At 38.0% G+C, this 26,105-nt stretch overlaps 1 protein-coding gene across 13 annotated transcripts in view; it reads right to left on the bottom strand.

Moving 5' to 3' along the window:
- The window catches only part of gphna (gephyrin a), a 117,161-nt gene that overhangs the window by 11,749 nt on the left and 79,307 nt on the right, over nucleotides 1-26,105 (bottom strand). For 6 of the 13 annotated variants that reach the window (XM_048191863.1, XM_048191866.1, XM_048191864.1 and 3 more), the window contains 6 exons: nucleotides 16,654-16,696; nucleotides 16,434-16,571; nucleotides 5,859-5,951; nucleotides 3,470-3,525; nucleotides 2,816-2,935; nucleotides 1,505-1,563 (listed from right to left, as the gene is read on the bottom strand). In XM_048191863.1, the coding sequence (XP_048047820.1) occupies nucleotides 1,505-1,563; nucleotides 2,816-2,935; nucleotides 3,470-3,525; nucleotides 5,859-5,951; nucleotides 16,434-16,571; nucleotides 16,654-16,696 (509 nt within the window). Of the gene's footprint in view, nucleotides 1-1,504; nucleotides 1,564-2,815; nucleotides 2,936-3,469; nucleotides 3,526-5,858; nucleotides 5,952-16,433; nucleotides 16,572-16,653; nucleotides 16,697-19,338; nucleotides 19,402-24,435; nucleotides 24,511-26,105 lie in introns of all 13 variants that reach the window. The other 7 variants (XM_048191857.1, XM_048191860.1, XM_048191858.1 and 4 more) reach the window with 2 other exon arrangements.

Raw genomic sequence — 26,105 nt, 5'->3', positions numbered from 1 at the left:
CTGGCTGCCCTTGTGTAATGCCTTGAACATGGGCTGGCATATGCAAATATTGGGGGCGTACATATTAATGATCCCGACTGTTACGTAACAGTCGGTGTTATGTTGAGATTCGCCTGTTCTTCGGAGGTCTTTTAAACAAATGAGATTTATATAAGAAGGAGGAAACAATGGAGTTTGAGACTCACTGTATGTCATTTCCATGTACTGAACTCTTGTTATTCAACTATGCCGAGGTAAATTCAATTTTCCATTCTACGGCACCTTTACACACTGATCATAAAAAATGTTTCTTCAGCATCAAATCAGCATATTAGAATGACTTCTGAAGGATCATGTGACACTGAAGACTGGAGTAATGACTGCTGAAAATTAAACTTTGCCATCACAGAAATAAATTACATTTTAAATATATGTACAGACAGAAAACTTATTAGGGGCAAAGCACCAAAGGTTAAAAGGTAAAAATGAATTTAATTAATTTTTGATAAACCCAACCACTCTCAAAAAACACACAAATGAATCTGACAAAAGCACATAAAAATGGATGTGAGGCTACACCTCCGCAACGTTTTAATGTATTGAGACGAGTCTTGGTACGTCGTCACAAGCATGAACTGAAGCTATTTGCAGTGTTTCGGCACAGCGCCTCCTACTGGTCAAGAGATACTATTTCGCTTATAACCTCTTAACAGTTTGCCCCCACCAAAAAACGCCTTTTGATTCAGTTAAATATACAGAGTCAAAAAATACCCAATTTTCCCATATCAGCCATTTTGGGCGGCAGTCTTTTTTTTTTTTCGTAAAATTCTCTATTTTATGAACGCATTGTCATATTGATAGGAACTCGGAAAGTGTCATTGGTACCATGCCCTGACAGTACTCAAAAAGTTGAGACAGCGCCACAATGTGGTCAAAAAAATGCACATCTGACTCTTGATTAATTTTGCCTATTGTACTGGAACTGGACTTGATAAGATTCCTTGAGAACAACGATACCAGTTATGCTATAGCTGGTCGAAATTGCTGTCCACCATTTTGAATTTCGTTGAAAACTTATTTTTCCTAACTCCTCCTAGAACAATGGCACAATTTTCAGCAAAATTGGCTCAGATCATCTTCAGACCATGCCGGAAAAAAGTTATTAAAAAATATTTTATTTTTGATAGACAAAACCTTGAATAAAGCATCAACGAAATTGTTGGCATGATGCCATGCTGATTTTGAGGCTGTAAGGTCTGTTCACACAGAACACGATTTTCCATTCCAATGCGCTACTTTTCCAATTTTTTTTATGTAAACACACACTAGATGGACATGTATGACCATCTTGCATCTTTTGCAGTGTTTTGTGCATGACACAGTGTTCTAGAAACATGGCACTCAAGTTAAAATCAGTTCAACTTTTAAAAAAAGCTGGCGGGAACAAGACAGAAAAACAGTAAAAATCTAATATAGTTTAAAAAAAGTCTCTTTTTTTGAGGAAGCAAACTACAGTCCCACTCACCTGATATCCTGTCCTGGACGGGCCTGAACCAGGATCCTCACCTCCAGCTCCTCTGTACCCTGTAATTCATAACCAACCAGACTCAGACACCTGTACACACTGGACTTTCATTTACAATCAAAGATCCTACACACTGTTTAGAAGGGTGTTTGTCTTTCTTGTTTTATCCATATTAAAACCATAACACAAAACATACTATTGCAGTTTCCTTAAAAGTACTGCTGTATAATTTATTGTAATTATATAGTTGTAGATTATTTGTGTTACTTTCTGTATTTTAAAGGGTTAGTTTACCCAAAAATTTAAATTCTGTCATTAATTACTCACCTTCAGGTCGTTCCACACCCGTAAGACCTTCGTTCATCTTCTGAACACAAACTAAGATATTTTGATGAAATCCGAGAGTTTTTTTTTATCCACTATTGAAAGCAACAAAATTACCACATTCAAGGTCCAGAAAAGTAGTTAAAATAGTCCACGTGACTACAGTGGTTCAACTTTAATATTATGAAGCGACGAGAATACTTTTTGTGCACAAAAATAAAACAAAAATTACAACAAATTTGTCTCCCCCCTGTCATTCTGCTAAGCTATTTTTGTTGCAGAGCTTCAGTGTTTACGTCTGAATGGCGGCTCAGTATTGGTCGGCTCTGGTCATGTGAGCAGCACGATGCATGTGTGTGATGCTGACGCAGGAATTTGTTAAATAAAATCGTTATTTTTGTTGTTTTTACACACAAAAAGTATTCTCGTCGCTTCATAATAATAAGGTTGAACCACTGTAGTCACATGGACTATTTTAACAATTTTTACTACTTTTATGGACCTTGAATGTGGTAATTTCATTGCTTTCAATAGAGGATAAAAAAAAATCTCAGATTTCATCAAAAATATCTTAAATTGTGTTCCGAAGATGAACGAAGGTCTTCCGTGTGTAGAATGACATGAGGGTGAGTAATTAATGACTGAATTTTCATTTTTGGCTTAACTAACCCTTTAAATATATTTGGTTGAGTTTTTTTGTCTTTAAACACCTTGAAGTATGCATGTTTCACTTTCGGGACAGAATCCGTGAAAATTGTCTTAAAGTATTTAATACTAACAAAATGGGCAGCATCCTTTAAAAGGTAGAAATTACTCATAAAAGTACTTTTATTCTTTTTAAAAAGCTATTCTTTTAGAGATATGGTTAATTTTGAGAAAGTTACAAGTTATTTATTAGAAGTTATTTGCTATTTACATTCATTTAAAAAAATTATATATTAATTAAAATAGTCAAAAAGAGTGTGTGGTTGAGAATGTGACACTTACGTCTTCAGACTCTCGTAGCAGTTCTGTGTCTTCTACTTGCACTACAGCGTCTGCACCACATGGGATAGGAGCACCTGTCGTCACCCTCATCACTTGGCCTGGCATAACCGTGAGAGTGGGCTACAAACAGAAAAAGACTCTTCACCACTGTATCAAAAAAACCTATGTGTGTTCGGCTGTGGTGTGAAAGCAAAACACAGATGTTTTGTCTTTACTGATACTGGGTTAAATTGCTTTTATTAACATAAAATAACATACACTGTTATCTGTATAGCATCATAAGAAACAACAGTACAACAGAATGACCCATGACACACATGCAAACACACACTCCAGACAGTGCGCTGTATGGACGTCAGCCATGAGCACTGGAGTGCTGGCCCACACTCTGCTGCACATAGCCCACGGGGATCCCCCTCTCTCTCTCTCTCTCTATCTTTCTGTGTAATGCACTCATTAAACACGCTCACTGATTCTGAGTTCTCTTGCCATCTGAGCACATAAGCCTCCTGCAGACACAAGGTCCAGTGCAAAAGCAGGCATTTCCAGTGTATGTGTAAGAAAGAGAAACTCAGCATGTTCACATCAGGGTTTAATGGCAAAACAGTGTAAGAAGACTAGTTTAGCTAACAAGTTGGTGTTAGTTTAACTCACCTGCTCCCCAGCCTGAGACTCCCCAATGATGAAGCGATCACCAGGGCCATCAGCAGCTGAAAAACAGTAAAAGAGTAACTCATTGAGTTCATTTCAGAAGGTTTACAGGTTTGGTGAATGAGATTCTAATGGTAAAAAGGTTAAGAATAAGGTTGTTATATCTTATTATGCTTATTATGATAAAGCATTAAGGGTAAAAGGGAAATAATCATAAGTTCTAATGAATATGTCAATTACGCCTTTTTCATTGGCACAGTGAAGGTGCCAATTTGGCCCTGTTCCAAAAGGTGGCGGACCGGAAAACTGGCCCATTAAACTTGTTCTTGAACAGCAAGCATCATATGTGTGAAGTGATTTTTAAAGATCAAAAGTAATTTGATTTGTTGATGTATCTACCTCCTATATACAGTGGGTACGGAAAGTATTCAGACCCCCTTACATTTTTCACTCTTTGTTATATTGCAGCCATTTGCTACAATCATTTAAGTTCATTTATTTCCTCATTAATGTACACACAGCACCCCATATTGACAGAAAAACACAGAATTGTTGACATTTTTGCAGTTTTATTAAAAAAAGAACAACTGAAATATCACATGGTCCTAAGTATTCAGACCCTTTGCTGTGACACTCATATATTTAACTCAGGTGCTGTCCATTTCTTCTGATCATCCTTAAGATGGTTCTACATCTTCACTTGAGTCCAGCTGTGTTTGAGTATACTGATTGGACTTGATTAGGAAAGCCACACACCTGTCTGTATAAGACCTCACAGCTCACAGTGCATGTCAGAGCAAATGAGAATCATGAGGTCAAAGGAACTGCCTGAAGAGCTCAGAGACAGAATTGTGGCAAGGCACAGATCTGGCCAGGGTTACAAAAAATTTCTGTTGCACTTAAGGTTCCTAAGAGCACAGTGGCCTCCATAATCCTTAAATGGAAGACGTTTGGGACGACCAGAACCGTTCCTAGAGCTGGTCATCCGGCCAAACTGAGCTATCGGGGGAGAAGAGCCTTAGTGAGAGAGGTAAAGAAGAACACAATGATCACTGTGACTGAGGTCCAGAGATGCAGTCGGGAGATGGGAGAAAGTTGTAGAAAGTCAACCATCACTGCAGCGCTCCACCAGTCAGGGCTTTATGGCAGAGTGGCCTCTCCTCAGTGCAAGACACATGAAAGCCCACATGGAGTTTGCCAAGATGGTGAGAAATAAGATTTCTCTGGTCTGATGAGACCAAGATAGAACTTTTTAGCCTTAATTCTAAGCGGTATGTGTGGAGAAAACCAGGCACTGCTCATCATCTGTCCAATACAGTCCCAACAGTGAAGCATGGTGGTGGCAGCATCATGCTGTGGGGGTGTTTTTTAGCTGCAGGCACAGGACGACTGGTTGCAATCGAGGGAAAGATGAATGCGGCCAAGTACAGGGATATCCTGGACGAAAACCTTCTCCAGAGTGCTCAGGACCTCAGACTGGGCCGAAGGTTTATTAAACAAGACAATTACCCTAAGCACACAGCTAAAATAACGAAGGAGTGGCTTCACAACAACTCCGTGACTGTTCTTGAATGGTCCAGCCAGAGCCCTGACTTAAACCCAATTGAGCATCTCTGGAGAGACCTAAAAATGGCTGTCCACCAACGTTTACCATCCAACCTGACAGAACTGGAGAGGATCTGCAAGGAGGAATGGCAGAGGATCCCCAAATCCAGGTGTGAAAAACTTGTTGCATCTTTCCCAAAAAGACTCATGGCTGTATTAGATCAAAAGGGTGCTTCTACTAAATACTGAGCAAAGGGTCTGAATACTTAGGACCATGTGATATTTCAGTTTTTCTTTTTTTATTAAATATGCAAAAATGTCAACAATTCTGTGTTTTTCTGTCAATATGGGGTGCTGTGTGTACATTAATGAGGAAAAAAAATGAACTTAATTGATTTTAGCAAAAGGCTGCAATATAACAAAGAGTGAAAAATGTAAGGGGGTCTGAATACTTTCCGTAACCACTGTATATATATATATATATATATATATATATATATATATATATATATATATATATATATATATATATATATATATATATATATATATATATATATATATATATATTTAACAGTGGTGTAAAATCAATGAATTAAAATACCTTGGATGTTAAAACTTTCTCAGAATGTTTGCAGGAATTTGTTTGGGCAATGCGAACTACCCTGAAGACTTAATATGCAAATGTATGTTTATGGGCAGGTTATCTTATATAATCAGTTATGTGATCACTCTGCTCTTAAGTCAGTATAAATGCGGTACAGACTGAGAGAGGTTGGAAAATCTCAACCATTTGGCTGGAAAAGGGGTACACGAAAATGTGAATTTGGCAGAAATGGGTAATCACCTCGAACAGCATAGCCATCTTTAACTGACGCAGGGAAAGGAGGCAGGTTGTCTTTGGCATAGACGTCCTGAGCCAGAACTCGACCCATTCCATCTACAAACAAAGAAAAAACTCTGATGAACTCACACAATCATGAATACAACAACAATGAAAGTTAACTTCCTCATAAAAGTCAGAAAGGGAAAATGTACCTACATCAGAGGCCAGCAAAAGCTACACGAGAACGCAAATGCAGACATGCAGCCAGACAACATGAACAGAGGGATGTAAAAACAAGGACGGTGCATATTATGATGTACACTCTAAACTAATTTAATCCCTTTCAAGTGTGAGTTTAAAATATTCTAACTGACTCCCCAGAGTGAGTTTTTTTTAAGGTGACCGTTGTTTTAGAACGTTTGCCCTTATCGTTTTCTTGGCGATGCATCATGCTTGTTACATAACACACCGCAGCCACAATAACACTGTATGACAGATGTTTCGCTATTATTTTGTTTTTCCTTTTTTATTTAAAATATTCACAAACTTGCTTACCATGTCAACTATCTGATATTCCGATTCTCAAATATGTGTAAGTGAGAGTATTTTGTCGTTTTAAAACCTTTATAAATGATCTTTATCTTGATCTATAATGCGAGATGGGCACCACCATCTTAGTTTGCGCCGCAGTTCAGAGTCCTGTCAGTCAGATTTACAGCATGTGAATTCATCGGTTTCGGTTACAATTTATTTATTTGAGTTACATTGTAATTACTCAAATAAGTACTGAGTACTATTTATTAACTACATGCACTTACTATAGAGTTACAGTTAGGGTTAGGGTTTGGTTTAAGGTTAGTTACTTGTAATTATGCATAATTTACTGTTATTACTATAGTAAGTACATGTAGTAATGTGTAACTACGGCACTGTAAAGTTACCTCGGTTTCTCCTGAAATACATGCAAGTAAGTGGCTGGTGAACTGGAAGAATAGAGTAAACTTTATAGTTACTTAGGCCCATTATATGTGTCTTATATGAATAAACGTCGGCAAATTATATTTGAATGGATTGTTATTGCTGCTTCCACTGATGTTTGACATCAGTGTGTATTTTATAAACTCTAAATGTATTGTTTTACTGGTGCTTATGTGTATTTAAATGTCTGAAACCTTTAAAAAAAAAAAGCATGATGTGGCTGAAAACACTGCAGAGTTGTGATATATGACAAGTCCGTCTCGCAGCCAAAGTGTGAAAGCACAGTTTGAATCTGGCAGTTATGTGACGTCATTCTAAATCCCATATGTGGAACCGTAAGGCTCAAAAGGTTAATAAGACAAAGAATGTATTTTATTAACTGTGAGTTAAACATGTTTATTCTGGTAGCCTGCAAGCTAACAGGTTAGCATATTAGTATGCCATACTGCTAATTGACAAACATACCGCTAACTGACAAGCCTGCTATCCTCGCACACACGCACTGGCACAAAATATACACCATTATTTGTAGTATTTCTTAGCTAGCACTGCTACAAAAAGATAACCCATAATAGTGAAACTGAACACTATAGTGTAATAACATCCCTAACCCTTGAAAATGTGAGGGAACAAAATAATAATCTATCTTTTAAAAGTAGATATTTATTGTTTTTTATCCCTCTTCAAATCATCCTGACTAAAAAGTTAGTCTAATTGAGGAATCAGCCATCATAACAGTGAATCAAGCTAACCAGTTAACATACTAACTTAGCATACCACCAGTCAATGAGGATATTAACTTTGTATTTAGCTAGTCAATAAGCTGGCTAGCTTAGCATACAACAGGCATTACGAGAGAGGAAGGGTCTCAATTATCTCCCTAGTTCAATAGTCAGGACACTGATCAGGGAGTCAGCCATTTTAAGCGTCGTTTAGTAGTAGTTGTAGTAGTATGTACAATAACGTATTTATACTATTTATAAAGAACTTTGTCAGTGGTCGAATTTCATACTTTCATATGAAAGAAGAGGAATTCACACATAACCTAAATGAATATGTAGGAAAGGTGGATGAGAGTGTGCCCTGAAACACAGATGTGCCATTTCCTCTGAACACCAAACACACACACTTACACTCACACACAAAGCCTGAGATCTCTTGGGGGAGCAACAAGCGCCCTCCCACACAAGAAAAGAAGAAGAGAAAAGAGGGATGACAGACAGAGAGAGAAAGAGGGGAAGGAATAAAGGATCGGAGAGAGCCAGAAGGAAAGCAAGAGAGAGAGAGAGAAAAAGAAAGAATGAGAGAGTGCAAAGGCGCTCTTGTAGAGATAAAGCACGAGAATGAGAGAGGGAGAGCGAGCTGATGCTAATGAGGCCTCTCCTCGGTTGGAGGCTGATTAGAAAAGACTTATTTCTCTAAAACAGCACATCTGACGAGGCTCTAAATATAGCGCGTGTCTGGATTGGGAGATCAAACAGATGGGTACGGTGTTATCTACACACAGAGATGAGTACTCAAGCGCACATCACAGAGCCCTGACAACCCAGTCACCATGAAACTGCAACGATTCCCTGCAGCTACAATACAACAAGCCCAGATCAACTCAACAGAGCCGAGCACAGGCCCGTAAAGAGACCACATGTAAGCCTGAAGTCTATACCAAATGCTGTCGTCTTGAAATGAACACTAAAACAGTGCTCCTAAAACTGATTCTAATGGCCATTTTAATCTTTAAGTTATCTTCAACTCAATTAACTTTAAACTTATAAAAATAAAAAATAACTGTTTATAATACTAATTCGCTTGGTAATGACACCTAATAAACTTCTCGTAACTTCGAACCATAGACCGTAAAAAATATGGACGTGGTGTCTGTGATGTCACCCGTAAGTTTCTGAAGAGCATTTTTGAAATCTAAAGCCGAACCACTGCCATCTTGGCAGTGTGTCACTGTGCGTCATTCACAGATAACAGAAAATGGGCAAAGAGGCTGGACGTGGGTGGAGCTAAGGTGATGTGACCGCAGCAGACAAACGGCTAGTGACAGCAGTGGCAAACCACCTGTCATTCAATTGGCCGCGCCCTTAATTATTCAGAACTTTAAGGCTTAATATAATTTAAACAGATGAGTTATAAAAAAAATAAATAAATAATCACCCCTCAGAGTTGTCATGAAGGACAAAATTAGCTATATAGACCAAAACAACAATTTGTACCAGGCTGTAAACATGTTTTTTTTTCTGCTGTAAAGTTGGGCATTTTAACATGGGACTCAATGAGATTCTGCTCTCTTTTGGAGCCTTTCCCTAGTGGCCAGTCGATGAATTGCAGTTTACGTCACTTCCGTATTGGCTTCAAGGGAAACGGGGGAGGTTGCCGCTTGCTTCGAACCAAATAAACAATAAACATTTTTGGGAAAAACTTGGTTGTTCTTTAAAGTGCAGTATTGAGGACGCTGATTTATAATAGATTTTAAACATAAATACCATATATTATAAATAGAATTGAAAACATTATTGTCAAAAATATATGAGAACGACAAATATATATATATATACATACATATATATATATATGTTAATTAATACATTTATTCAGCAATGATGCATTTAATTGACCAAAAGTAATGTCACAGATTTCTATTTCAAATAAATGCTGTTCTTTCGAACTTTCTATTCATCAAAGAATTCTGAAAACATGTATCACAGTTTCCACAAAACTATTAAGGAACACAACTGTTTTCAACAGAAAATTCAGCTTTGCCATCACAGTAATAAATTAATTTAAAAAAATATATTAAAATAGAAATTTTAATTATAATAATATTTCACAATCAAATAAAGAGCATAAGAGACTTCTTTCAAAACTATTTTTCAAATCTTACTGACACCATTCTTTTGAACGGTAGTATATGTCGACAGATGTATACAGCAATATCTGCAAACCTATTGGTTATTGGTAATTTATATTGGTGCATCAGACATCAATACATCAAAATCCAGCAGAACAGACAGTCTCACCTCAGCATACTCTAAATGGCCAATCTTCTCCAAGGCTGAGACCACTTATACATTTTAAATTTATTTTATTAACCGAGGTGACAGAAAGAGGTTTTAAAACAGACAGCCGCTCATAACTTACACCCATCTTGTTGTATGAACAACGCATTTCAAAAATTTATGAGTGACATTACTTGGCTGGGCGAGGATATTTCCTCTATTTACGCTGATCTGGACTTGCCCTCCTTGTGCTCACGCTGAGCTGAAAATCAATCACTTTTATCTGTCAGGAAACAGTGAAGCTCTACACACAGTTACTGATACTGTAGATTGTACAAGGCACAATGTTTGAGGTGCTATAGCGGGTTTTGTGTAAAGAGGTGATGTCGGAAAAGCTTGAGTATTGAATGTTTAAGTTGTTTTAATTTTTACTGTTGGTCACATCTCTAACCCTTGCGTCACGCATCCGATTGATGAGTTCACTGGCTTCCAAAGCAACAGTCATAGGCAAATGATCTAGAACACAAAATGACAACAAAGCTCTTCCAATCTAGGCCATTCTCTATGGATAAACCAAACAGATACAGCCAAACATGGAACATGATTCCGTTGACTATTTATGACAACCATGCCATATCCAAATCAATGGAACAAGCTTAAGGAAAACAAAAAGATTCCAGTGAATCACTTGTCTCTTATGAGCTGAATCCCAATTCGATATTGTCCGTAATAGCGTTACATTTAAAAAAGTATGTCAAAAGGTACTGAAATGGCAAACTATTTCTGATTAGATGGATCATTCCATGCAATGCAAGTGGATTTGTTTGCGATGATTCACTGATGTAACATCAAGACACGATTTTTGTCACAATTTTGTAATGGCCTACGTCATACTTAAAGGGGTCATGAATTGACAAATCAATGGTTTCTTGAGCTTTTGATATATAAGAGGTCATCGTACTATAAGAATATCCTGTAAGTTTCAGGACTGAAAACTTCCTTGTTAGTCCAATAAAAGCTTTTATTGACACCAGGCCCAGCGAATGACTAAACGCCGCCTCGGCATAAGAAATCAACGGCTACTTAATCATTGCAGCATTAGCCCCGCCCACTGGCGTGTTATTGAGATGACGAGGATAGATGAGCGATACAGGACTAAAAATAACATTACCTTTCAAAGGATCCTTAAGCTAGGAATATGGTTATTTATTTTCAACATTGTGAATGTCTCAGTTGAGCTGTATTTATTTCTATTCTGCATTTCACTGTGGATTCTTTGGTAAATCAATCTCAATTTTGGCGAAGGCTTTGCAAACAGACTTTTATGATATGGACTCGACAGTAATGCAACAACATGTAAGTAACTTTGTTAATACTAATGCCTGATCTGATATGTAATGATTCATGTACAGTCAGATGTTCTTTGTCTATGTGTCAGTAAATCAAACCTGTGACTAAACAGTCAAATGGTGATTAAATTGTATATAGAAAGAATGCAAAGAATGCTCCCTTTACAATTGCTGGAGCTGTCAATCAAACAGCACGAGTTTATCAGTGACTGAGTTCTGGAATCAAGCAAAAACTCCAGTTTTATTCAACGAATCTCTTAGTTACATCAAGTTTGCACTGTTAGTTATGATGAAAGTGTTCGTTAGTGTGCAGAAATTGAGTTGCAATGACGAGATCACTGCTTTCATGCGCTCAGCAACATCGGCTACAGTGTTCATCACTGCAACCTAATGCTATAATCAATACTTTTCACGATTAGCTAACCTTGAGAGCTGTAATAGTAAAACCGTGCTAAAATTTTCCAGAGAGTAATACTTAGCCATTTCTTAGGCAAAGATGTTAGCCAATCACAGCAGTGGGCGTTTACACTTAAGTCTCACAACAGACACGCCCCTTAAAACAGAGCGTTCAAGAGGGCTAAAATCAGGGTAGGAAATGCCTTTTATTTCTAAATTATGACAATTTTTGATGTAAAAAGCATACCAACATTATAAGTGCACCCCAGGAAACATTATAAAACAATAAAACAACACAGTTCATGACCCCTTTAAAAGTATACAATCAAGGGTAAAATTTTCGTATTATACTTTGCATACAAGTATGCAAAAGTAATCAAATTGTGATTCAGCCACACTCAGATCAGTCCTTCACATGAGTTTCTTTTTCCACCTTCTCATCTGCAGTTGCAAACAACTCAATCGCCCCCTGCTGGTCTGGAGGTGAAATGGCACTGAGGCATGATGACTATTCCACACATTACTAGGGCCAAATGAGCATCAGGCATGCTCGAAGGTGTGCGCCGGACATGAAGGTGCTGGGTAAGGTGCTCACTGACCTGTGCAATACTTTGGGGCGTGGGCGACACTGGCCAGGGCTCTCCTCTCTGCCTTTGCTTCGTCACCAGTGCAGAGAGGAATTTTCCGCCAACTTGAGCCACTCTGGCGCCAGATGCCTTTTCGTGCTGGAGGGGCCAAGTCACCTGCATTGGGCCCTGCCAGACGCATTGGGCACATTACACTACCACATGGGCAATCCCACTATCCCCCAACACATGGACCGAAATTATGCCCAGCTCACAGTCTGTGTCTTGGTGGCACAATTCACATCCACATGCAAGGGTGGCTGCTCTGTGTTAGTGATGGCCATGAAAAATCAAAGAAGTGCCATCAAAAAGAACAGCATGGGCTAAACTAAACAGCTTTTGGTGCACTGACCATAAAGTAAACAAAAAAAACTATGGGATGTAATCTAGCCTGTGGGACTGGACCGCTCCGGATATTCATGTGAATTGAGTAACTTTGAGCGACTGAAAATCTTCCAGAGCTTTTCCGAAATTCAGAAAGAAGGCCTTTGCGGTTGGATTTGTGTGGAAACTGACCACTGGATCTGTCTTCAGATGATCACAATGGCATCAAAGCTTTAGAGAAGGTCAGCGAGTTAAAAAACAACAAGGACGGCGGATGGAACAAGTGACAAGATTAAAGCTTGAAAGATGGAGAGATGATGGGGTGAAAGAAAGAAGGGACAGATGTGTGACAGATGAGGAGCTACAGGCAGGAAAGATGAAAAAGCAAAAGCTGAAAGCCTGCAAAGCAAAAAGCTTGGTGACTATATGCCTTCAGCACTTACTGGCCTATATACACCACAGTCCAACAGCCAATGAGAACACAGTTTGGTATCATAAGAGGGACATTACTACAAGTTAAAAGGATAGTCCACAAACAATGAAAATTCTTTCATCGTTCATTCATCCTTGCGTCTTTCAAAATCCATTTGACTTTCCTTCTTCCGTGGAGAACAATTCATAACAGCGCGTATTAAATGTCTCTATAACAAAATGCTCTTTACCATAAGGAAAGTAGTCATATGGAGTATTTTATGATGTTTTATTCATTGTATGAAAAAAGAGTAGCAAGAACATTCTTCAAAACTTACTGTGTGTTCCATGGAAGAAAGAAAGTCATATGGATTTGTAACAACATAAGGGTGAATAAATGATGACAATAATGCTGGTTTTTGAGTGAACTATCCCTTTAAGGCTTATTCACAACAATTATTTGAATGAGTCTGAATTTTCAATACTAAAATATGCGTGACAACATTTTTTTGGCAACAATTTATTTTAAGGTGACGTAGTTGCACATTATTACAAGTACTTACTATAGTAATAACAGTAAATTATGCATAATTACAAGTAACTAACCCTACACCAAACCCTAACTGTAACTCTATAGTAAGCACATGTAGTTAATTAATATTACTCAGTACTTATTTGAGCAAGTACAATGTAACTACATCACCTTAAAATAAAGTGTAACCCATTTTTTAAATGAAACAATTCATCCTTGTGAACTCCATGCAGAGTCTGAAACACCATACTGCAATGATCCATTGTTGTTTTTTAATTCTGTTCTGTTAATTTGTACTGGTTGTTGAACAAATTATAAGGCAATCAAACATTTTTTCAGAGAATGAAGTAAACGCAGAAATAGTGACTTTTTTTAATGATAAGTTTGTAAAATGTTTGTAAAAGTTAATACTAATACTAGTAAAATATGTGACCCAGGAACACAAAACCAGTCATAAGGGTCACAAGGGTTTATACATAAAATCTGCATAAATAAGCTTTCCATTGATTTTTGGTTTGTTAGGATAGGACAATATTTGGCTGAGATACAACTACAAACCCGATTCCAAAAAAGTTGGGACACTGTACAAATCGTGAATAAAAAAGGAATGCAATAATGTACAAATCTCATAAACTTATATTTTATTCACAATAGAATATAGATAACATATCAAATGTTGAAAGTGAGACATTTTGAAATGTCATGCCAAATATTGGCTCATTTTGGATTTCATGAGAGCTACACATTCCAAAAAAGTTGGGACAGGTAGGAATAAGAGGCCGGAAAAGTTAAATGTACATATAAGGAACAGCTGGAGGACCAATTTGCAGCTTATTAGGTCAATTGGCAACATGACTGGGTATAAAAAGAGCCTCTCAGTGGCAGTGTCTCTCAGAAGTCAAGATGGGCAGAGGATCACCAATTCCCCCAATGCTGCGGCGAAAAATAGTGGAGCAATATCAGAAAGGAGTTTCTCAGAGAAAAATTGCAAAGAGTTTGAAGTTCTCATCATCTACAGTGCATAAAATCATCCAAAGATTCAGAGAATCTGGAACAATCTCTGTGCGTAAGGGTCAAGGCCGGAAAACCATACTGGATGCCCGTGATCTTCGGGCCTTTAGACGGCACTGCATCACATACAGGAATGCTACTGTAATGGAAATCACAACATGGGCTCAGGAATACTTCCAGAAAACATTGTCGGTGAACACAATCCTCCGTGCCATTCGCCGTTGCCGGCTAAAACTCTATAAGTCAAAAAAGAAGCCATATCTAAACATGATCCTGAAGCACAAGTGTCTTCTCTGGGCCAAGGCTCATTTAAAATGGACTGTGGCAAAGCGGAAAACTGTTCTGTGGTCAGACGAATCAAAATTTGAAGTTCTTTTTGGAAAACTGGGACGCCATGTCATCCGGACTAAAGAGGACAAGGACAACCCACGTTGTTATCAGCGCTCAGTTCAGAAGCCTGCATCTCTGATGGTATGAGGTTGCATGAGTGCGTGTGGCATGGGCAGCTTACACATCTGGAAAGGCACCATCAATGCTGAAAGGTATATCCAAGTTCTAGAACAACATATGCTCCCATCCAGACGTCGTCTCTTTCAGGGAAGACCTTGCATTTTCCAACATGACAATGCCAGACCACATACTGCATCAATTACAACATCATGGCTGCGTAGAAGAAGGATCCGGGTACTGAAATGGCCAGCCTGCAGTCCAGATCTTTCACCCATAGAAAACATTTGGCGCATCATAAAGAGGAAGATGCGACAAGGAAGACCTAAGACAGTTGAGCAACTAGAAACCTGTATTAGACAAGAATGGGACAACATTCCTATTCCTAAACTTGAGCAACTTGTCTTCTCAGTCCCCAGAGGTTTGCAGCCTTTTATAAAAAGAAGAGGGGATGCCACACAGTGGTAAACATGGCTTTGTCCCAACTTTTTTGAGATGTGTTGATGCCATGAAATTTAAAATCAACTTATTTTTCCCTTAAAATTATACATTTTCTCAGTTTAAACATTTGATATGTCATCTACGTTGTATTCTGAATAAAATATTGAAATTTGAAACTTCCACATCATTGCATTCTGTTTTTATTCACAATTTGTACAGTGTCCCAACTTTTTTGGAATCGGGTTTGTATTTGAACATTTGGAATCTGAATCTGAAAAATCTAAATATTGAGAAAATCACCTTTAAAGTTGTCCAAATAAAGTCCTTAGCAATGCATATTCACTCACAAAAATACATTTTTGATATATTTACGGTAGGAAATTTACAAAATATCTTCATGGAACATGATCTTTACTTAATATTCTAAAGATTTTTGGCATAAAAGAAAAATTTATAATTTTGACCCATACAATGTATTGTTGGCTACAAATATACCGTGCGACTTATGACTGGTTATGTGGTCCAGGGACACATATTATATTTCTCAATACCAATTTTAATGAAACAATAAACAAATTTGGTAGAGAACATATCCCTTTATTTTAAGATATGTATATATACATACATACATACATACATACACACACACACACACACACACACACACACACACACACACACACACACACACACACACACACACACACACACACACACACACACACACACACACACTTATGAGTCCTCTAAATCATGTCTGATTATAGAGGACTCATAACAGCTACTAAAGTTATTCAGCCAAGAGCAGACTCTTTCTTGTTAATATTGTTGTTTGATTAATATTAATGACAGTTGCGGGTCTATTAGGCTGAATTATCACTGCAAGTCCTAATGCGCAGTTTTCATATTTGATTTAAGCACATTTTTGTCCCACCTGTTCACGTTCACCAATATCTCAGCATGATTGATCACTTTATAAATACTCCTAGTTTGTGAATATATTCGCTCACATGGTTTAACTTTGTGCGATCAGGAATTTGGTCTAGTTTAGGGTCGGTATGCGCAAACAAAGAGCTCACCTCTGTAGTTGATGATTTCAGTACCCAGGACAGGAGTCATCTCTAGCACAGTGATGAAGGCCTTGTCCATAGAAGTGAGGGGAAACGGGGACATGCGGTGTCTCCGAGCTACCTTGGTGATGTCCACTGCACTGTGACCTGAGACAAAGAGTGAGAATTTACTCATGCTCTCAAACGCACTTGCACAAACATCACTGATAATGCACGATCGGTCACCCACTTGCTCTCAGGATGTTCTCCTTGCTGCTGCATCGTGACTGCACCTACAGATATAGAGAGAGAGACGGAATGAGAGGGAATGAGGAAGAGAGAGAGAAAGGAATTGGGAAAAGAAAGACAGAAAGACATGAAGAGAGTTAGAGCACAAAAGGAGCCCCATCCTCCGTCCAGGAGAGTTAGCATTCCACTGACAGGATTCATAAAGATCAGAATGATCATCTACACATTCAGACAAAACAACCAAAAGAAACTAGCTTGAAAACAAACAAACTGAAAATAACATTTTCAGTCCTACTGCCATTATTATCATTATCATCATGGACTTTACATAATACTGTAGTGAGTCTGAAAATGTATGTGTTAGGTCATGGTAGCATTCTAGTGCCCAAACCAACCCGGTTCCAGAATCAGATCTGATATTACAGACATTAAAGTCAACATGAAACATTTTAATGCTGTAATGTGATGTATTTCAGAGATTCAGTTTGAAAGAAAAATGTAGGCGTTTCATATCCAGAGGTGTAAAGTATTTGAGTAAATGTAATTAGTTACTGTACTTAAGTATCTTTTTGGCTCCTTTGTAATTGTACTGAGTATCAAAGATATTAGCATCTTTTACTCTCTACTTGACTAAATCTTTGAACAAGTAAATGTACTTTTAATGCAATTACACATTACATTTTGCATGGCACCTAACTTTTTCTGCAGCAGCTGTTTCTGCTATAAAGAAGTGATATCATCATCAAAGGGCACTGAAGGTACTATATCATGTGAGTTTTGCCTTTACTCATCCACACTTGTCAACAAGGCTACTTTACGTGAATGCGAATGCATTAACGGGTAGTTGCTGAATCGCAGCTCATGACTGCAGACAGTGATGAGGCCGAAACCAGCACATCCATGCAACTAGACTTTGACTATTTAATTTTACTTAATATTATTATATTTACTCGCTATACTGACGAGACCTTTTGAAGGATATTGGTTTTCTTATGGCCTTTTTGTGCACTTGAGCTTAATTGAGTTGAGAGACATGAGTTTGTAGACGATTAAGAGGCTGCTATGTTGACCTTGATTTATTGCAATATTGAGGTGTTCAGTTTTATTTTGATTTTAGAAAATAAACATGATTTTTTAAATCAATTGTTTCTTATTTTCAGGTGTCGAGGACTAGTGCATCTTTCAGCCTATGTTTAGTACGAGTAAAATACTTAAGTACTGTCAGATACTCTTAAGACTTTTACTCAAGTCGTATTGGAATTGGTGACTTGTAACTTGTAATGGAGTCATTTTTGCTGTAAGGTATCTGTACTTTTACTCAAGTATGGTTTTCAGGTACTCTTTACACCTCTGTTCATATCAAAACAGTGAAATGGAAAATTTTGATTGTGTCCTTGCAAAAAAAAACTATTATACAGCTTCAGAAGATGTAAAATACAACTTTAATGGTACTTTTATTTTGCAATTTTTCTGTTCAAGTAATGTGACGTGAACAAAAAATGTAGGAATCAGGAATCGATTGGAACATGAAAATTGGGTGTTATAAACCAAAATGGGGTTTCTGTCTGCTTTTAGACTAGAACTTGGAAGGTTGAAGGTCAAGTTCAGCCTCAAAAGCATTTCGACTTATCCCATTGGTAATTCTTCTTTTTCAAATCCATTGCTATTTGATAAATGTTAAATGAAATCTTTTTGAATCTTTTTGTTACCTACCACAGTAGCCTAGATGTGGCCTACTTGATGGCAGATAAGAAATGTCAGTTCAAAGGCAATTTAAAAATATATATACATACAGTATCGTATGAAATTATTAAAAAAAAAAAAAGTCTCAATTTCAAGTTGACTTCAATAGCTAGAAAGCTTCATAAGACAGAGCACAATTTGAACACTCCCTCCCATTCAGTTTAATTTTGACCCCTTTTAAGCTGAATTTCTCTCAAAATGAGCCATGAATGTTTTAAGATAATAATAATAATAGCAAATTTGATTATACATTCAGCTGTAACTGTGGAATCTACCAATACAAAGTATCAAAGTATGGAGTTCCCTTAGGCCAAGAGTAATGGTATGAGAGGGCAATCAAATTCCATGCAAAAAATACACATTGACTTGAGGCTATAGTGGCAGAAGTCTATAGATATTAAGTTTTTGATTTACTGCATGAAAGCGTTAAAACAGCCCTTTTTGTGTCCTTCGTGCTGAGACGCAATGCCCCTGGCCTATAGGGGGAGACACACAAGCAAGTCCCAAATCCTTTCTACTCACGATCCAGTTACAACAGACTAGCACCAACACGACAAATCAATGATCGACACAGAGCAGAGAGAGAGTTAGAGAAAGACAGGAAGAGGAAGAAAACAATGAGGCGCAGCTCACATACAGCAAACAGCAATAAAACACTGCATCTAAATGGAGATAAAACTTAAAAGGAACAGAAAAACAGGAGAAAAAAGATCTAAGAAACAGAACTCAATGTCCACAAGAGACTCCAACACACCAAACGGCTAATAAAACAAAGAGAGCATTAGAAAGAGCAACGTCTACAGACAAGATAATGAGAGAGAGGAAAGAAACAAGACAAGGAGAGAAGAAGAGTGTAAAGCAAGGAGTTTGGACTCCTGACGCAAAGCAGAGTTTGCGGATGGAAGCAGCTCCTTTTTTTTTTGCGTGGGTTGGGAATAGTTACTCGCGAGTCGAAGGTCCTATGGTTCCTGCGATCATCTTTGAGCCCCTCCAGCCTAGAGTGGAGCTTTGGCAATGAACAGAAACAAAAGGGTTTACAACAGACAGAGCAAAGGAGAAGCTTTGGGAGACCAAAAAAAGAAAACCGAATGAGTTTTAAAGGCTCTCTGAGACAGCGCTCGCTCAGTTTACACACAACAAGCTGAGATGACAACGAATGAGCGCTAAGAGGTGAAGAGAGGTCTGACTGGACGTCATTCCTTCCTGTTGCTAATGTTTAGGTGGGCATTATGCCGGCCAGCCAGGAAGGTAGCACGGGTTAGCGAGGAAGAGGGGTGCGGTGAGGCACAATGTCACTCGGCACACACGCTTGGCGAAATCACACGGCACATACTGCACTTTTTGTTCCAGTGACATTTCAGAGGACACCGAAAAACAAAAGACAGTGTTGGTGGTGTTGAGTGTCAGTGTGCTAATGGCCACCAGAACAGTTCAGAGTTTGTATATTACATTTGGGATGGATGGATGGATGGATGGATGGATGGATGGATGGATGGATGGATGGATGGATGGATGGATGGAGAAAACCATACACCTAGGTTTACTGCAAATGAATAAATTAAATATGAATCATTTAGTTAATACACAAACTGTTTCAGTTTCATTTGGTTTTCCTTCTGTAAGAATTCCATTACTTAATGAATACATTATAATTTAATGTGATGCACTAAAAAAAATAACAATAAAATAAAGTGGATGCAAATTGAAGATAGTTAAAAGTTTGAGGTTAGTCACACTAAAGCTGCAGTCCATAACATTTTTTGGTTAAAAATTATCCAAAATCAATTTTTGAGCAAGTACATTACAGCCAGTGTTCAAAACTATCTCCTTACCTTAGCCCGATTCACAATTGTAAACATTGTAATAATGTTTTATAATTCGGGTGGTACTGGTGGTTTTTCTGTGGGAAATTCGAGCATGTAGCCATTCGTCTTTGCGTCATTACGTCATGTCTGTTTACATAAAGAACGAGTCCTAGCTAGTAGGCTAAATCACATGTGAGGATGGCGGATCATTTATAGCCTGTTCTCACAGCAGCTGCAATAATTAAACTTATTTTGATGGCGGATTGTAATCCAGAAAGGTCAGTGACAACTGGAGATTCACTCGTAGTCAAAAGCAAAAGACTTTGGACTGCGGAGTGGCTACAGAAATTGATATCTACACGTAACGCTAATATACACTAAATGCACATAGTGCATTCACACTTGTAGTTCGGTTCGTTTGGTTCATTTGGTCCGGACCAAAGAAGAAAAAAAAACATTTAGTCCTGGTCCGATTAGCGTTCAGATTGGCAATTTTATCACCGAACCAAAAGATACTGAACCTCAAGGCATAGGGATTTTATGACGTATTGCCTATTTTGAGACGGAACTTACCGAACATCCAAAACAATGCTGTGTGATGAGGTAAATGCGCTCGTTGTGTGTTCGTAGCCTGCATATGATGGTATTTTGGCCAGCTGGAAACTCGTGAAGAGCTTATAAAATGTGCAAAGGAGTCAAAACAGCGGCGGGAATCATCCGTCACACACAAACAATCTGCTGCGTGGAGACGCGCGTCTGATGCCTGTGATGGGCAAACTCGCGACTATGACAAGAAAAACCGACATGCGTGAGGATTCTGTCCTTTTTATGGTCTCATCTTCCTGTTTTTGGTTCGTTTACATGTCTTTGGTCCGTGTTGCGTTCATATATCATTCGAACCGCACCAGAGTTCGTTTGGAAGCGGACCGAGACCCATCTTTTCAGCGGTCTCGGTCTGCTTGTTTGGTGCGCACCAGGGTTCGGATGGCAGCGTTCACATTATGTTCAAATGAACCGCACTAACCGAGCAATCGCACCAGGGTTCGTTTTAATCGAACCAAACATGACAAGTGTGAACGCACACAGTCACGCAATGATGATGTTGTTAAAATTAACAATTTGAGAACAAAGTATAACAATAATAATAATTTGCATGGCTTGACGTGATCTGAGCTAAGCCATCGTTAGATTTAATCACCACTGGCCGCTGCCATTTATTGTAGGCTAATGCTTTTTTCTCAGTATGTCAGAACAAAAGTGGCAGAAATGTTACTTACTTGTTCAGATGACATTTTCTTGTGAAAATTCTTACTTTGGTCATATTTCATAAGACACAGAATCTGTGATTCTGAAGAACAGTATCCACACCGGTGAGGTGACTGATAGCAAAAGTTACATTAATCCGCGCTGAGGAGCCGTGCCAATGCACAACCCACGTAAAGATGATAATTCCGCAAATAACTGGAATTGCAGGTTTCAAACAGAGATGGCATCAAAGAGGCAAAACTTATGGAATGCAGCTTTAACTAAAAAAAGTTAACTGGGATTCATTTGAATCAACTAGTAGCCATGTATATACATTAGGTATAATAATACATTATGATTATTATTTATTAGATTACAAGTTATTGTTTAGGTTATTTAGATTCTAGAGAATCATAGATTTAGATTTACCATAGTAAGTAAAAGGATCATAATGAAAACACAAAAACTGCTGCTAAAATGCAGATTAAAATATCAGGCCACAGCCCAAATTTTAAATATTCAGATGAATTAAATATTCATAATTTATTTTAAACAGTTACATTAATATAACATTAAAACTGTTTCAATCAGTCCTTTTCTTAAAAAATAAAATAAAATATTAAAATATACAGAAAAAAAAAAAAAAAATTGGCCAGTTTAACTGTATTCAACACAACACCACAAACATGCAGATCTAAGAGAGATATTTCACCAAGTCCTGTATGTACAGCCAAGGAAAACTGTACATCCTTGGCACTTTTTATTCTTCCCCTCCTCCTATTTGTACATCTAACTTCCTTTCATCAAAAAACAGACAGCATGAGCTCAGAGTGAAGATGAGAGGTAACCAATGATCACAGGACGGGTTGAAGGAATGGATGGAGGCAATGAAAGCAATGCAGAGACGTCAGGTCTCTTTAAATCAGAGTGGGACCAAAGAACTCAGTGGACTGAAAACACACGCTCACAAACAAGACACGTCCTCACACACACATAGGGTGGGGAACGGCGTGTCAGCATACGGGCAGATGAGAGTTAATCCCTGACCAGTGAAATGAAGATGGAGTAATTGGGAAACAGCAATGGGGAATGAATTATTAACAAGTGAGTGTCAGGCCCAATAAGAGGAACTCCGCTCTGTGATTAACCAATCAGAAATGATTGATAAGACAGTATGGGAACTAACAGCCGTAATGCTGGTGAGCCATTTTATTAGCTCAGAAAGAGGGATGGAGAAAGATAGAGAGAAAGAGAGGTAAAAAGAGAGATGCTCTACTGCTAAACCTAGTGAGCTGCCTAACAAGACAGCATTTTAAGGCATCATAGTCACACTCCTGACATGAAAGCTGCTCCAAAAGGTAGACAGAATAATTATATAGGGCTATTAACTAATTCAAATAAATAATTACAATTAAATCTCAAACTATGAATGTGTGTAAATTTGCATCTTATTTTATTTTATTTATTTATATATATATATATATATATATATTGTATTGTATTCAGGGCTTGGCATTAACTTTTTTGCTCACCAGCCACTGTGGCTAGTGGTTTTCAGTGTTTTTTTTTTTTTTTTTTTGGACATCGATACTATGGGGAAAAACTGCCATATAGATATTTTTTAATATTATCTCATAATTTGGTAGCAGGAATATTAGGCTGCTGTCACTTTAAGACCTGACGCACGGCTCCATTATACTGTTACACATGCGTTTTCATTCTCAACTGTTTATATTCACTTAAAAAACAAAACTGACTGTGTTTACGTGAACACAAACGGGTTTGTGTGTCAACTCACTGTCGGATAGATGAGAGAACGAGAAAGTGCAGCTGGAATCGTATATCTATTCTGCGGAAAATCAGTATTGGAAGCGTTTCAGATATTTCAGTATCAATATGTTTCCAAAAAATCAATATTTTTGACAATACTATTTCACTTAGTTTATTATTTCAGATGCCTTTTTAAAGGACTACAGTAGAAAAATGTATATTTTATATATACTGTAAAATTCAACCAGCCAAAGTCGGAGTGACTGTGTTACACGCCACTGCTGAAATCCACCCACATTTAGTGGGTTGGCAGGTGTTAACAGGGTTGCCAGGTTTGCACAACAAAACCCGCCCAATTGTTACTCAAAACTAGCCCAATCGCATTTCAGGAGGGTTCAGCGTTCCGGGGGGTAAAATCTGCGTTTCTGGCGGGGTTAAGCTGGTAAAATTCACATTCCAGGCTTTAAATATCATGTTATTTGGGGTTGCTTCAACCCGCAGACATGAAAAACAACACATGGCAACAGTGTTAAAGTAGCCCAATTCTGTGGAAAAACCGTGGACTTCGCAACACTGTTAATGTCAAGCCCTGATCGTTTTATATTTAATATGTTTTGGTGTCTACTAGAATAGGTTTTCATGCTTTAATGTTAAAAAACACATTTTTCAGATATTTTACACTCTTTCAGCACCTCTCTTCCCAGTCTGTCAGTAACGCCCTGTTTAGTTCCTGTCTCTCTGAAGCTCTGATTGGTCGGCTGGACCAGTGTATTGTGATTGGTCCACCGCTTCAAGCATGTTTCGGAAATGTCATGCCCTTTACCATAACCGTGAGTTTCAACACAATAACGCAAGTCAACCAGGCCTGGCCTCTTTATTTTACGTGTCAAAATTATTGATAAAAAAATACTTGTTTTAATTAAAAATTGTGAATCTCCTCCTTCTCCTGTGCGCTTCATGTGAGGATCGCTAAGATAGCCACCTCTGTACTTGGTAAAGCAAGGTAGTTCACTAGGTTTTGGAACAAAGCTAGAGAGAGAGAGAGAGAGATTGTTTAAGACAAGAAGTCGAAGCTATAACAAAAACTGCCTTGATTCTACATCAGGAGGCTGTGGGCCACGTGCAACACTCTGAGGGAAGACTTTAGTGCATGTTTGTATGTGTGATTGACTGAGTGCTGTCTTATGTGAAGATTAGGGGAGAAAGGGATATCTGTTTACCTGGTCCAAGGTAGAGTACCTTGACTTGAGCGTGATGACCTCATCCAGGTGAGCCCTGAACTCTCTCCGTGAGGCCTGGAGGAAGCCACAGGACAGTAACTCACCTGATACAGCCTTCCCCGTCAACAAACACACACTTCACAATATACACTGTCACAAACACACACTCTAAGGATCATCTGACACTGATATGAAAAATATGAGGGGGAATCAAGCGAAAAGTCATAACAGCAAAATATTCCTACTACTACGACGCAACCAAAGAGGAGCAAAGCAGCTGCAGTGTGTCTCTGTGTGTTACAACGATTTCTCATCTGATATCCAAGAACAAAGGAGGCTTCCGTGGATAATGAGCACTCATGAATGTATTAAAGCTCATTTCTATAACCCCTCCAACTCTGTGAAACTGGAAGTGTTGCAGAAAAGTACAATATTATGAGAGATTAAAGTCTTTGGTCTGGAAGGACAAGTGTGTATTTGGTGGTCGTTAAAGCTGCTGTAAGCAATTCAGAAATCACGCTAACTTTCACCACCATTCCCCACCCTTTCATAACCTCTCGCCCTCCGCGGGTGAATCTTATCAAATCGTTCAAGAACATATCTTAAAGGGATAGTTCACCCTAAAATGAAAATTTGATGTTTATCTGCTTACCCCCAGAGCATCCAAGATGTAGGTGACTTTGTTTCTTCAGTAGAGCACAAATGATGATTTTTAACTGCAACCGCTGCCGTCTGACAGTCTTATAATGCGAGTGAATGGTAACACAATTTATAAGAGTCAAAAAATATGCTTAGACAAATCCAAATTAAACTCTGTGGCTCGTGACGACACATTGATGTCCTAAGACACGAAACAATCGGTTTGTGTGAGAAACCGAACATTATTTATATAATTTTTTCCCCTAAAACACCACTATGTCCAACTGCGTTCAGCACTCGCTTAGTGAGGTCTGATCGTGCTCTGACAGCGGCAGTGATGTCTAGCACTCATTGAAGTATAAGCGCGAGACATTACTGCCGTTGTCAGAGCACGATCAGACCTCACTAAGCGAGTGCTGAATGCAGTTGGACATAGTGGTGTATTAGAGGTAAAAAATGATATAAATAATGTTCGGTTTCTCACACAAACAGATCGTTTCGTGTCTTAGGACATCAATGTGTCGTCACGAGCCGCAGGGTTTAATTTGGATTTGTCTAAGCATATTTTTTGACTCTTATTGATAGAGTTCCCATTCACTCGCATTATAAGACTGTCAGACGGCAACGGTTGGAGTTAAAAATCATCATTTGTGTTCTACCGAAGAAACAAAGTCACCTACATCTTGGATGCCCTGGGGGTAAGCAGATAAACATAAAATTTTCATTTTTGGGTGAACTATCCCTTTAATCAGATTCCAACCAAAAATTATATTTTAGAAAAAGTTACCACGATGCAAAAACACTTTCAGGTTACTGTAATGTGAGAAAACTAATTCTAATGATATATTATTTAAATGGTATTATATTATCTCTATGTGTTATATTATCTATATATGTCAATTAACAGTATTAATGTATCATGATAACATTTGTTATCATTGGAAATACAAAAAAACACTCAAATAATGCAATAATTTGATGACAATGATGATAAAAATATTAATAATTATTATTATTTACACTTTCTACTT

The sequence above is a fragment of the Megalobrama amblycephala genome, linkage group LG5 (genome assembly GCF_018812025.1).
Source record: "Megalobrama amblycephala isolate DHTTF-2021 linkage group LG5, ASM1881202v1, whole genome shotgun sequence".
In the NCBI taxonomy this organism is placed as follows: Eukaryota; Metazoa; Chordata; class Actinopteri; order Cypriniformes; family Xenocyprididae; genus Megalobrama; species Megalobrama amblycephala.
This window is presented reverse-complemented; position numbering and strand designations above follow the sequence as displayed.